This window comes from Euleptes europaea, chromosome 4 (genome assembly GCF_029931775.1).
Source record: "Euleptes europaea isolate rEulEur1 chromosome 4, rEulEur1.hap1, whole genome shotgun sequence".
NCBI classification, from domain to species: Eukaryota; Metazoa; Chordata; class Lepidosauria; order Squamata; family Sphaerodactylidae; genus Euleptes; species Euleptes europaea.
Window position 1 is genome coordinate 4,992,218 of NC_079315.1, and position 13,796 is coordinate 5,006,013.

At 48.9% G+C, this 13,796-nt stretch overlaps 1 protein-coding gene across 1 annotated transcript in view; it reads right to left on the reverse strand.

Annotated features, from left to right (window-relative positions):
* LOC130476395 (alpha-2-macroglobulin-like protein 1) overlaps nucleotides 1-13,470 on the reverse strand; it is a 61,434-nt gene extending 47,964 nt beyond the window's left edge. The window contains exons 1-9 of the mRNA XM_056848330.1: nucleotides 13,403-13,470; nucleotides 12,248-12,431; nucleotides 10,903-10,941; nucleotides 9,789-9,942; nucleotides 6,302-6,375; nucleotides 5,316-5,336; nucleotides 2,897-3,065; nucleotides 1,353-1,437; nucleotides 174-300 (exon numbers count right to left, since the gene is read on the reverse strand). Of these exons, the coding sequence (XP_056704308.1) occupies nucleotides 174-300; nucleotides 1,353-1,437; nucleotides 2,897-3,065; nucleotides 5,316-5,336; nucleotides 6,302-6,375; nucleotides 9,789-9,942; nucleotides 10,903-10,941; nucleotides 12,248-12,431; nucleotides 13,403-13,470 (921 nt within the window). The remainder of the gene's footprint in view (nucleotides 1-173; nucleotides 301-1,352; nucleotides 1,438-2,896; nucleotides 3,066-5,315; nucleotides 5,337-6,301; nucleotides 6,376-9,788; nucleotides 9,943-10,902; nucleotides 10,942-12,247; nucleotides 12,432-13,402) is intronic.
* Nucleotides 13,471-13,796: the final 326 nt, after the last annotated feature.

Genomic DNA, 13,796 nt, shown 5'->3' on the forward strand with positions numbered 1-13,796 from the left:
CTTGTTATATTTGTTTTTCGATTTTAGTACCTGGAGGTTGGCAACCCTACCGTCTACCTTTTGGGGGGGGCCTTCAGAGGGAAATGAAGGGTGAGAGAAACAGGAGGAGGCCTCTTGTCCCTGAAGCGAAGGAAGACGCAGGCGACGCGGAAATCCCTCCCCAGCGAGCTCACCTTGCTTACGTACTCCTTCTTGACGTCTGTCCTGTTTAGACTCCAAATCGCGTACGGGGAAAAAAACGAACCGGTCCTGCGTAAAGTCAGATCTACTTTTCCATGCACAGGTTTCCCATAGGTGTACCTGTGGACAGAGACATGGAGGGTAGGGGTGGAAGAGACTTCAGTCTAGACCAGTGGTTCTCAACCTTTTTCCGACCGCGGCCCCCTTCCGACCTTGTTTTCTCCCTGTGCACCCACCCACCCCCGTCCTACTGGTAGAAAGGTAGCTGTTTAAATGTTTTGTTTGCAAATAGGGAAGGAACAAAGAAGCCTAAACAGCCACACAAAACGAACGCAAGCCGTTCTTGTTGAGAAACTGAAATTTACAACAACAAAAATACCCCACAAAAAGAGAATACAACAGGCAAATAAACATACAAGGGAGGACAAAGCCTCTACCGCCGTGGCACAAGATTGCAGAGATACAACTATCCACAGTTGCAAAGGATGCATAGAAGTGCAATGAAGAAATACCCCTGCTCTTTAGCTCCCCTAGTGGACTCAGGGTTACACTTGCATGAAGAAGCTATCTATTCTGATGTTTATTGTTTATTTGTATTTGCTGAAATATGTGTTTAATAGTTTAGAAAATAAAAAAATGTATTTTTTTTTAAAAAGAAGCACCCCACGCACATAGACGTGGCTGCAGCCGCGCACCTTGCCCGTGACAAACGAGATGTGGGCAGCTTGGTGCGCGCAGCGGTGGAGTGCGGAAGTGTGCGTGTGTGGGGTTTCTTTTCTCGGTCACTTTTCTGTTTTCTTCACTTCTCCCTTCCCACTGTGGCCCCCTAGTCTCGTGCCGCGCCCCCTCCCCATTTACGCAATTTTCACCTGTGGTCGCCTTGGAATATCCTGGGGGCCCCAGGGGGCCATATGGCCCCAGGTTGAGAACCGCTGGTCTAGACCAATGATAGCGCCATTGGCTCTTCTGAGGACTGAGCAACCCTATATATGAACCACTGGTTTGATCCGGCGGGGCCCTCTTATGTTCTTATGTTGAAAGCCCCCGGGGTATAAAGCATGAACGGTACTGAGGAACTCTTTCCATAACTAGAAAGGTGCGAGTCGAAGCATCTTATGCTCCAGCAGGTATCAGGGTCCTCTATGGGAGTACTGTTTATCATAAATACTTACTTTCCACATACTTTGACCAGAAATTGTTCATCTGAGGTGGTGACCAGTGGAGGTAGCTCAAAGAACACTTCATATTTGGGCAGTTCTGTAATGAAGCATATAGACCAACGGTGAAGGGAAATGGGCAGATAGAACAGTTCGCATAGGCCCGACAAATTCTCTAAAGGCCGAATAAAGTTACAAGGAGGAGGAGGAGGAAGAGGAGGAGGAAGAGGAAGAGGAAGAAGAAGAAGAGCTGGTTTTTATATGCCGACTTTCTCTACCACTTAAAGAAGAATCAAACCGGCTTACAATCACTTTCCCTTCCCCTCCCCGCAACAGACACCCTGTGAAGTAGGTGGGGCTCCGAAAGCTGTGACTAGCCCAAGGTCACCCAGCTGGCCTTATGTGTAGGAGTGGGGAAACCAACCCAGTTCACCAGATTGGCATCCGCCGCTCATGTGGAGAAGTGGGGAATCAAACCCGATTCTCCAGATCAGAGTCCGCCGCTCCAAAACACCGCTCTTAACCACTACACTACGCTGGCAACTCCTGACCTTATTTCTGGTATAGATTTATTCAGAATCAGAGGCCAAAATTAAATCTGAAGGAGCATAAAATGTCAGAATACACCACCAGCAGTTGGCTGGCTTGGTTTGCAATGATTTTGTATCCCTTGAGGAACCTGTTACAGCCTTTTGTAAGAAGCTGTGCATCTGGTCTGCTTTTAAAATTCTTGAAACTACTGTACTACAGATAAAACTTGAACATGGTAGACCATGTATCCATATGAGGAACTTGTTAATTTTCATTGAAGTGAATATATACATCTATGGTGAAATATGTGGGACTGAAGAAGACTTCGAAACGATCATATCCCAGCATTCCATCTTATTCTTCAGTAACATGAACACCCATTGAACATCTACCTGCGTTCAGGATATGAAAAATACATATGCCTAGATTGCTGTATATGCTTTTGGCAATTTATGTACATAGCACTTCACTGATGTGAATTGTCACTTCTGTAAATAGCACTTGCTGTTGTTTGTTTGGTTTTCCAATACAAACTGTTTTTGCAGATATTCTAGCATATTCTTGTACTAACCTTCAGGTGGTGGCTGGAGATCTCCTGCTGTTACAACTGATCTCCAGCCGATAGAGATCAGTTCCCCTAGTGCAAATGGCCGCTTTGGCAATTGGACTCTATGGCATTGAAGTCCCTCCCCTCCCCAAACCCTGCCCTCCTCAGGCCCCACCCCAAAAATCTCCAGGTATTTCCCAACCTGGAGCTGGCAACCCTGTGTGTGTGTGTGTTAAGTGCCGTCAAGTCGCTTCCGACTCATGGCGACCCTATGAATGAAAGTCCTCCAAAATGTCCTATCTTTGACAGCCTTGCTCAGATCTTGCAAACTGAAGGCTGTGTCTTCCTTTATTGAGTCAATCCATCTCTTAGGCAACCCTAGGGGGGACTTTTTTACTGAATGTCTCCAGGCTTTCCTTCGCACCTCTACTGAGAGCCCCCCTCCTTTGCTGGCAAAGTGACCCCCCCTTTAAAAACTCACCATATTCCTCCACTTCAAAGTAGCCCCCTCCCCTTCTGCGGAAATCCTCTCCCACTTGGATTAAATAACCTCCCAGGGCTGCTTCCGAAGGCAGGGGGAAGGAGAGATCCGCAATGCCTTGTTTGGTTTCCACATTCAGCCACTGGCCAATCCGGTTCTGGTTGGGATCCTGTCCACAGGGGTAAGATGAAAAGAACTGTGAGGTTCACAGACAGGTTGTAACATAATGCTGAGTGTGTGTGTCTGTTAGGCCGTTTATCCATGGGTACTTTTACTCACGTTCACCCACCCTCCCATCTGTCTCGGTTGTTCCTTGGAGTTATGCATGAGCTTTCCGTCCGCTGGAGATGACGTCACAGCCAGCCCTTGCAAATCCCGGGACTCCCCATCCCTCTGTTAACCCAATTCTTCCCTCGCCCCTGAGCTCAGCCAGCATGGAATCCCCATGCATAAGGCAAAGTGCGGGACACAGTAGCTTGGTTTCCCTAACAGCAACAGACAGCCAATTACAAAGCAGCATGTCAAGGGGAGGGGATTCAAATAGCCTCAAGAGGAGAAGACTGAGAGGGGATATGAGAACCATCTTCAAGTACTTGAAGGGCTGTCATAGAGAGGAGGGTGCCGAGTTTTTTTCTGTTGTCCCGGAAGGTCGGACCAGAACCAACGGGTTGAAATTAAATCAAAAGAGTTTCCGTCTAGACATTAGGAAGAATTTTCTAACAGTCAGAGCGGTTCCGGAACAGGCTTCCTCAGGAGGTGGTGAGCTCTCCTTCCCTGGAGGAGGCTAGATGGCAGAGGCTAGATGGCCATCTGTCAGCAATGCTGATTCTATGACCTTAGGCAGATCATGAGAGGGAGGGCATCTTGGCCATCTTCTGGGCATGGAGTAGGGGTCACTGGGGGTGTGGGGGAGGTGGTTTGGAATTCCCTGCTTTGTGCAGGGGGTTGGACTAGATGACCCTGGTGGTCCCTTCCAACTCTATGATTCTAAATACATCCAGCTTCCTCTGAGTTCTTTCTGAAAAGAAGTCTTTTTAAAACGAGGGTTGGGCTTCTCCCCTCCACTTCCTTTCAAACAGCTCTGTTTTTGGTTTTGTTCTTAAAATGCTCTTAACATGCTTTTTTATGCGGCAATTGGGTTTCGGGGAGGGGGACTTTTCTCTTCCTACAGCCAATTACAAAGCAGCATTTCAAGGGGCAGGGATTCAAATATTTCCTGCTTTGAGCTTGGAGACTGCTTGTGCATAGACTCCCGACTCCTGTCACAAGTAAAGTAAAAAAATATATTCGATCACTCAGCTAAAAATTCCCTATGGCCGTTTATGCTTGGTAATTAGCAACACTTTCCAGGATGAAGTGCCCTGCATATTTTTTTTGAGTCCTTCCCGCTGAACCGTCATTCCAGAAGTCACTGCGAAGCTTAAGAGCCTCTTTAACACGACCTTTTTTACTTGCTCCGTCCCTGCCTCGAAGCATCCACTCAAGGAATTTTGAGTCAGCTGCATTTTGAGTCAGCTGATCTGGGGACTACAGGCAGGGGTGAGTTTAAACTTAGTCTTTTTAAAAAATGCTGGGAAGCCTAACTAAGCTGAGGATTTAATTGAGGTTTGCTGGGGTGGTTTGCAAGTGCCTTCCCCAGTCATCTTCCCTTTACCCCCAGCAAGCTGGGTACTCATTTCGCCGACCTCGGAAGGATGGAAGGCTCTCCAACCGCACAGTATTAGCAGTAGAAATCTCAAAACACTATGCACAGGGGCTTTTCTCCTGAATAAATTTCAGGAGTACCTTGCGATCAATTCTGCATCCCCAGCGAAAATGCAGAATTTCAGAAACACATGTGGAGCTCTTGCCTACCCTGACGGGGTTTACCTCCAATTAGTATAAGTTTAGGAATATAAATGAAAACAGTATTCCTCTTCATTTTCTTTTTCTTTTCATCTACTTCTTTTGAAGAAGCAACCTGGCTCCTTAAATTCCACACGCCCAACTGCACAACAATTCATTTCACACAGAGTAATTTTTTTTGACTATGCTCCAAATGTGTTCAGCTGAACATCAGAATAAAGCAGAGGAGTAGGAGGAATTGGTTTTTATATGCCAACTTTCTCTCCCGCTTAAGGGAGACTCAAACCGGCTTACAATCACCTTCTCTTTCCCTCCCCACAACAGACACCCTGTGAGGTAGGTGGGGCTAAGAGAGCTCTAACAGGGCTGTGACTTGCCCAAGGTCACCCAGCTGGCTTTGTGTGTAGGAGTGGGGAAACAAATCCAGTTCACCAGATTAGCCTCTGCCGCTCATGTGGAGGAGAGGGGAATCAGACCTGGTTCTCCAGATCAGAGTCCACCACTCCATACCACCGCTCTTAACCACTACAACATGCTGGCTCCCTTGTGTACTGGATGATTCCTCGCTACTTACCACCAGGTGTACCAAAGGGATCTGCAAGGACAAGAGAGAGGAGAGATCAGAGCCACGAGGAACAAAACCGAAGCTCATTCCCCCAACACTGTGCAAAGCCAGCTAGGGGACTAGTCACTTGGTCTTCCCTTAACCTCCAAGCCATGCCAACCTCCAGGTGAGGCCTGGAGAACTTCTGGAATTAAAACTGACCGCCAGACAACAGAGATCAATTCCCCTGGAGAAAACAGCGCCTTTGGAGGATGGACTCTGTGGCATTTCTGGTCTTTTATGCATGGCTATTTCCTTCGTGATCACCCCTCCGATGACTTCAGGTCTTTGTTTTGATTATGCATGCTGTTTCTGATTGTCACAGGTCGCCTCGTTCTCCCCCTATGTTTCCCTGCATTTTGTCTGCATTTTCAGAGACGTGTTTTATCTCTAATTTGAAAACGTGGATAATGCTGCTGCAGTCGTCTTGTTTGTGGGCTTCCTGGAGGCACCTGGTTGGCCCCTGTGTGAACAGACTGCTGGACTTGATGGGCCTGGGTCTGATCCAGCAAGGTTTCTCTTATGTTCTTAACACAGAGTTAACTTGTGGAACTCCCTGCCCCAGGATGTGGTGGCGGCTGCCAACTTGGAAGGCTTAAAGAGGGGAGTGGACATGTTCACTGAGAAGAGGGCTATCCATGGCTACTAGTCAAATAGTCATGATGCATACCTATTCTCTCCAGGATCAGAGGAGCATGGCCATTATATTAGGTGCTGTGGAACCCAGGCAGGATAAATGCTGATGCAGTCGTCTTGTCTGTGGGCTTCCTGTAGGCACCTGGTTGGCCACTGTGTGAACAGACTGCTGGACTTGATGGGCCTGGGTCTGATCCAGCAGGGCCCATCTTATGTTCTTATGCTGAGTCTGGGGGTTGTGAGGAACAAGCCTGGCGGAGATCTTGGTTGGGGGACACGGGCTCTGATAAGGAGATGGCCCTGCTGGCTGAACACCCCACCTCTGAAGAATCAATACTCGCCGGTTTCTGCAGGGCCTTCAACTCCTCATCGAGCCTCACGATCCGAAACCTGACTGAAAAGGGACATTAAAAAACATGTCTTCAGAAAAACTTGCAGATTGGTACTTGTAACTAATAAAAACATCAGCAGGAAATTTAAAGCAGTGGTTCCCAAAGTGGGCAGTACCACCCCCTGGGGGGGCGGTGGGATTACCTAGGGGGGCACTAAGATGCAAGGGGGCAGCAGGGGGGCACTAGAGGCGGGTCCCTTCAACTGTGTTGTTCACTAATTTACACTTGATCAAGCTATGGCACCGTGCTGGGAAATTGGGTGGAAACTATCAGCATTTCCCCCCCCCCAGACTTTGAAGTACCACTGGATCAAGTTTGTGCCGCACCCGGCACTTCAGCCTCCGAGGCCCAGCTGGGATCCCAGGATGGGGGGTCCCCAAGGGAGAGGGGATTGGAGAGTGGAGAGAAGGGCAAACTGCAGGCTGAGTAAGCAAAAAGGAAGACAGGGGAGGACAGGAGCGAGGAAAGGTAGATGGTAAAGAAAACACTGGAAGACAAATGGTTAATCAGGAAGAAGGAAAGAAAACAGAGACTAGGGGTAGTCAGCCAGGTGTGAAAATACAACACCTGACATAGGGAAAGGGGTTGAAGGATGTTAATTGGTGGGTGGGACAGGTGTTACAGGGAAAAGGTTAAAGAAAGGGAGTTTTGCTGGCCGAGGAGACGGGCGTAGGAGACGACCACGTTGACTGGGTGGTCAGTCCCCAAAGATGCCACGAGTGACGAAGAGAGGCAAGCGGTCTCCACAACTCGGAAATCTGAGGCGAAGCAAAATGGGCCATAGCGCCTAGGTCGGGGAGAGACGCGCAGGGCAAGAGGAAGAGGGGCGGAAGAAAGGCGAGGTAAAGGGGTGAGTTGGGACACCCGTCACGGAGCAACTCACGGGACAACAGGTGAGCCTCGACAAAGTTCATCCATTTGGTTGAATAAATTTCAACCAAAACGTTTTAATTTGATTTTGAATAGATGTGCAATTAATTGGTTCTTGTAGGTTATCCGGGCTGTGTAACCGTGGTCTTGGATAACCTACAAGAACCAATGAACTCTGACCGTGAAAGCCTTCGACAATATTTTGTGCAATTAATTGTTCCTGTTTTGAAATGTCATTGTTATTATCTTCTTTAGTGAGTCATGCAAACCCCTATTTTGAATAAAGCTTTTTATAGGGTAAGGGGGCGTTGGGGTTGAATTTGTGGAACCAAGGGGGCGGTGGCCCGAAAGGTTTGGGAACCACCGGTTTAAAGAGTGGGGGAATGGAGACTAAATTAATTAAAAGCCAGTGTGGATCTGAAAAGATACCCACCAACACATCGGGTTGCCAACCTCCAGGTGGGGAAATACCTGGAGATTTGTGGGGCGGAGCCTGAGGAAGGCAGGGTTTGGAGAGGGGAGGGACTTCAATGCCATAGAGTCCTATTGCCAAAGCGGCCATTTTCTCCCGGGGAACTGATTTCTGTCGCCTGGAGATCAGTTGTAATATCAGGAGATCTCCAGCTGGTCCCTGGAGGTTGGCAACCCTAGGGCCTGGAGATCTCCCAGAATTGCAGCGGATCTCCAGATTACAGAGGACAGTTCGCCAGGAGGATATTACTGTTCTGGATTCATTTGAAGAACCTCCTTGAAGGATTACACACTTGTGGGCTTTGACCTCTATCGTTGAGGTAAGAAATATTCTATACAGTCAGTAGTGTCCTTTTTTGAGAAGATGGCATTGCAATTTGTATAAACCTTTGTATAATATTAACATTTTCAGGCTGATGAAGCCAAGCGTATGGTGAAAGCGCTAAGAATATCCGGGATAGCGTTTCCTCTGTTTCCTTTCATTCATCTACAAGCTTCAGGAGCAGCGAATTTGTTCCTTCAAACGTTGGCTTATTAAGCTACTGACTTTGGACTTTTTGTACTGAACTTTCTCAGTCTCGTTGGAGACAGCCGTTGTGCTTATATATCATTGCTGTCATATTATGAACAGCTTTTGTGTATATTTTTGTATTCCTTAGATAGATATCACTGTTGATGTTAGCACTGTTGTATGTGTATGTTGATGTTTGCACTTTTCACTGAATACATGTTTTTGATATAGTTAGCCTGCACTGTTTCTTTATTGCCAATACAAATTAACAGTGATTGTGAGTTTTTACTTTTGTGTAACTTCCAGGTACTAGCTGCAGATCTCCCATTATTACAACTGATCTCCAGCAGGTAGAGATCAGTTCCCCTGGTGCAAATGGCCGCTTTGGCCATTGGACTCTATGGTGTTGAAGTCCCTCCCCTCCCCAAACCCAACCCTCCTCAGGCTCCGCCCCCCCCCCCAAAATCTCCAGGTATTTCCCAACCCGGAGCTGGCAACCCTATCTCCAGGCCCCACCTGGAGCTTGACAATTAGGGTTGCCTGGTGCCTCTTCACCACTGGTGGGAGGTTTTGGAGGTGGAGCCTGAGGAGGGCGGGGTTTAGGGAGGGGAGGGACTTCAGTGCCATAGAGTCCAATGGCCAAAGTGGACAGTTTCTCCACGGGAACTGATCTCTATCGGCTGGAGATCAGTTGTAATAGCAGGAGATCTCCAGCTAGTACCTGGAGGCTAGACAAATAACTCACTCTACTGTAATGGGTATTGGTCAAATAAGACAGTAGTAGGCAAAAGCAAACAAGCAAAGGTAGCAAAGTGCAATCAATGTATTACACGAGTGTAACAAGATAAACAAGCAAGGCTAAGCAATTGAGGTTACAAAGCAAATAGTAGAACAATAAACTTAATACTAATAAATATGCAAAAGTTCATGTGAAGCATATAGTTGCGTTCTGGTCAATTTCATGTTCTTCAGACAACGGAGAAGTAGGTGGTGGTAAGGCGGCTCCGGAAGTATTCCAGTGCTTTCGCTACACAAGGCAGCTTCATCAGCCACAAGGGCTTAATTGTACAATTCGTAGTCTTTTCCACGTATGAAAAATTTCTTGCTAGCAGCCCGTTCGGGAGCTCCAAACTTGTCCTAGGAATTGTACAATTAAGCCCTTGTGGCTGATGAAGCTGCCTTGTGTAGCGAAAGCACTGGAATACTTCCGGAGCCGCCTTACCACCACCTACTTCTCCGTTGTCTGAAGAACATGAAATTGACCAGAACGCAACTATATGCTTCACATGAACTTTTGCATATTTATTAGTATTAAGTTTATTGTTCTACTATTTGCTTTGTAACCTCGGTTGCTTAGCCTTGCTTGTTTATCTTGTTACACTCGTATAATACATTGATTGCACTTTGCTACCTTTGCTTGTTTACTTTTGCCTACTACTGTCTTATTTGACCAGTACCTGGAGGCTGGCAACCCTATTGGCAACCCTCGCCCTGCCGAAGGTGGGGCAGGAGTCCCTGCAAGGCCAAGCTTCTCCCAAGGGCCTCTGGTGGGTCAGGGCCTACCTGTCTCTCCGGGCTTGTAGAAGGCCTTGTCCGGCTTGACGACAGTGCGGATGAGAGCGTTACTGACCAGCACCTTCTTCCGGCCATCGAAGCTCACGCTGTCGCCACGGCTGACGTGGACGTGCACATAGGCGACCTCTTCCTCCTCCGCGAACTCAAGGAGAAAAGCGCTTTCAGTGGCGGCCGAAGAACAGGCGTTCTTTGCTGCTGAACTGGAATTTTGGGGGGCAGTTTCCCCCAAAACTGGGCCTCTTTTGCCTAGGAACAGGCACTCAGGACCCCCCCCCCAGCCACCCATTGACCTCCCGCATCTTCCTGTCACTCCCCCACAAGCCCTTCTGAAGCCTTCCTCCTTGGTCATCGCTAGGGTTGTCAGGATCCAGGTTGGGAAATACCTGGAGGTTTTTGGGGTGGAGCCTGAGGGAGGTGTGGTTTGGGGAGGGGGGGGACTTCGACAGCATAGAGTCCAATGGCCCAAGCGGCCATTTTCTCCAGGGGAACTGATCTCTACCGGCTGGAGATCAAGTGTAACAGCGGGAGATCTCCAGCTAGTACCTGGAGGTTGGCAACCCTATCCCAAGCCCTTCTGAAGCCTTCCTCCTTGCTCCTCCCGTTCCTGGTTCTTCCTTGGTCTCCTATTCCTTTCCCTCATGAACACATGAAGCTGCCTTATACTGAGTCAGACCCTGGGTCCATCAAAGTTCAGTATTGTTTACTCAGACCGGCAGCGGCTCTCCAGGGTCACAGGCAGCTTCCCATCACCTACTTGCCTAGTCCCTTTAACTGGAGATGCCAGGGATTGAACCTGGGACCTTCTGCATACCAAGCAGAGGCTCTACCACTGAGCCACGGCCCCTCCCTATGGCTGTCCAGGGTCTCAGGCAGAGGTCTTTCCCATCACCTACTTGCCTAGTCCCTTTAACTGGAGATGCCAGGGATTGAACCTGGGACCTTCTGCAAGCCAAGCAGAGGCTCTACCACTGAGCCACGGCCTTTCCTCCTAAGCCATCTCATAAACCTCTCCCTCTGCTTCCTCTATCATGTGAATTCTTCCCCTAGGGCACACAATACTTTTGGAAGGAGGAGGGAAGCGGCGGGGAGACGTGTGACTTACTCTTCTATCGATCATTCTCGTGACATTGAAGGGTGGGACCTGAGAGAAAGAGAGGGGGGAGAGGGAGGAGGAGGAAGAAGAAGAGTTAGTTTTTATAGGCTATCTACCATTTAAGGGAGAATCAAACCTTACAATCACCTTCCCTTCCCCTCCCCACAACAGACACCCTGTGAGGTAGGTGGGGCTGAGAAAGCTCTAACAGAGCTGTGACTAGCCCAAGGTCACGCAGCTGGCTTCATGTGTAGGAGTGGTGGAAACCAACCCGGTTCACCAGCTTAGCCTCCGCAGCTCATGTGGAGGAGTGGGGAATTCAACCCGGTTCTCCAGATCAGAGTCCACTGCTCTAAACCACCGCTCTTAACCACTATACCACGCTGACTCTCCACGCTGGCTCAGTGGAACAGAGCATTCTTGCCTCTTCCCACTGATCTACCCCAAATGCTACTCCTTGGGGACAGGGGCTCTCAGGGACAGCATGAGAGAAAGAAAGGGTCTATAGCAGCAAGAGGGATTGGTGGAAATTACCCCACCCCTACCATAGAGTTTCTGGCAATTCCTAAAGCTACCCTTGTCACTTCTGTGTAGTTCTAGGAATCATAGAATCATAGAGTTGGAAGGTACCACCAGGGTCATCTAGTCCAACCCCCTGCACAATGCAGGAAATTCACAACTACCTTCCCCACACACCCCCAGCGACCCCTACTCCATGCCCAGAAGATGGCCAAGATGCCCTTCCTCTCATGAGCTGCCTAAGGTCATAGAATCAGCATTGCTGACAGATGGCCATCTAGCCTCTGCTTCAAAACCTCGAGGGAAGGAGAGCTCACCACCTCCCGAGGAAGCCTGTTCCATTGAGGAACCGTTCTGACGGTTAGGAAATTCTTCCTAATGTTTAGATGGAACTCTTCTGATTTAATTTCAACCCGTTTGCTTCTGGTCCGACCTTCTGGGGCAACAGAAAACAACCTGGCACGCTCCTCTATACAACAGACCTTCAAGTACTTGAAGATGGTTCTCATATCCCCTCTCAGTCTTCTCCTCACCAGGAACTCCACGGTCAGACATTCTTTTAAGTTGCCAAGGCCTTTTGTTTTTTCATTAATTTTTCTCCCCACCACCCTTTCTGGCCACCCTACAGAATGTGACATCACTTTTGGGGTATTTGCCGTCACTGTGACCCCACATCCTCTCCTTGTGTTGGAAGGGTCAACGGCTCAATGTCCTCAATGAAAGCACCCTGGATTCATTCTGTTGTAATGGGCCAACATTGATGTGTAAGGTGCTTGGGTACCTAATTGGGGAGAAAGGTGGTGCATAAATGAAGAAAACAAACAAACAAATATACCTGGAAATTGACGCACTCAAATGTTCCTGGCTTCTCCACCTCCTTGTCCACTATGGAATAGTTCTTGGCCTTCATCTCCAGCATGACATTCAGGTGAACGCTCTCCGGGAGAGAACTGAGAAGCACGCAGACTTTTTCCACATTGGGGTGATACAGGTGGGCTGGGACCACCACCAGATAATGGCTGGAAGAGAATGAAGCGGAGGTCACCCAGAGGCCCTTCCAGAGAGCTCTTGGGGGATTTCCATCCCATAAAGGCACAGCTGTTAGAATCATAGAGTTGGAAGGGACCACCAGGGTCATCTAGTCCAACCCCCTGCACAATGCAGGACATTCACAAGTACCTCCCCCCCACACCCCTAGTGACCAGAAGATGGCCAAGATGCCCCCCCCCCATCATCTGCCTAAGGTCACAGAATCAGCATTGCTGACAGATGGCCATTTAACCTCTTCTTAAAAACCTCCAGGGAAGGAGAGCTCACCACCTCCCGAGGAAGCCTGTTCCACTGAGGAACTGCTCTGTTAGAAAATTCTTCCTAATGTCTAGACGGAAACTTTTTTGATTTAATTTCAACCCGTTGGTTCTGGTCTGACCTCCTGGGGCAACAGAAAACAACTCGGCACCCTCCTCTATATGACAGCCCTTCAAGTACTTGAACATGGTTCTCATATCCCCTCTCAGTCTTCTCCTCTCCAGGCTAAACATACCCAGCTCCTTCAACCTTTCCTCATAGGACTTGGTCTCCAGACCCCTCACCATCTTTGTTGCCCTCCTCTGGACACGGCCCAGCTTGTCTACATCTTTCTTAAATTGTTATATGCTGACTTTCTCTGCCTTTGAAGGAGAATCAAACCGGCTTACAGTCTCCTTCCCGTCCTCTCCCCTCCCCACAACAGACCCTGTGAGGTAGATGGGGCTGAGAGAGCACCGAGAGAACTGGGACAAGCCCAAGGTCACCCGGCTGCCTTCACGTGGAGGAATGGGGAAACCATCCCGGTTCTCCAGATTAGAGTCCACCGCTCTTAACTACTACACCACGCTGGCTGAAGACAAACTGAAGTTCTCCAGACCCCTCCAAGATTGCTTTGCTCTACCTCCTGTGCTCCCCCAAGAGATCAGACTGGGTAAAGAGAAAAGAAACATAAGAATCTTACGGCTCTGGAGCCACCGAAGCCGTGACGGCTAGAAGAGTCAGGGCCCAGAGGAGCACGGACGCCCCCATGGCTTGGACTACGGCGGGCGGCAGAGACGAGAATCACACCGGAGCTGTGTGCAGGCAGGACTGATAATCCCCCCTATTGTGTCCCAAAGAACACATGGGCAGCAAGGGGTGTGGATTTCATCTCCCTGGGTCAATGACTGAGTCAATATTGACTCTTCCTTTAGCCAGTCGGCAACACCAGTCCCCAAGTCCCCTCTCCTCATCACTGTGGCCGTTTGATAGGGCTGCCAACCTCCTGGTGGAGCCTGGAGATCTCCGGCTATTGCAACCGATTTCCAGACGATAAAGGCCAGTTCCCAACCTCCAGTTACTGCAAACCAGAAATA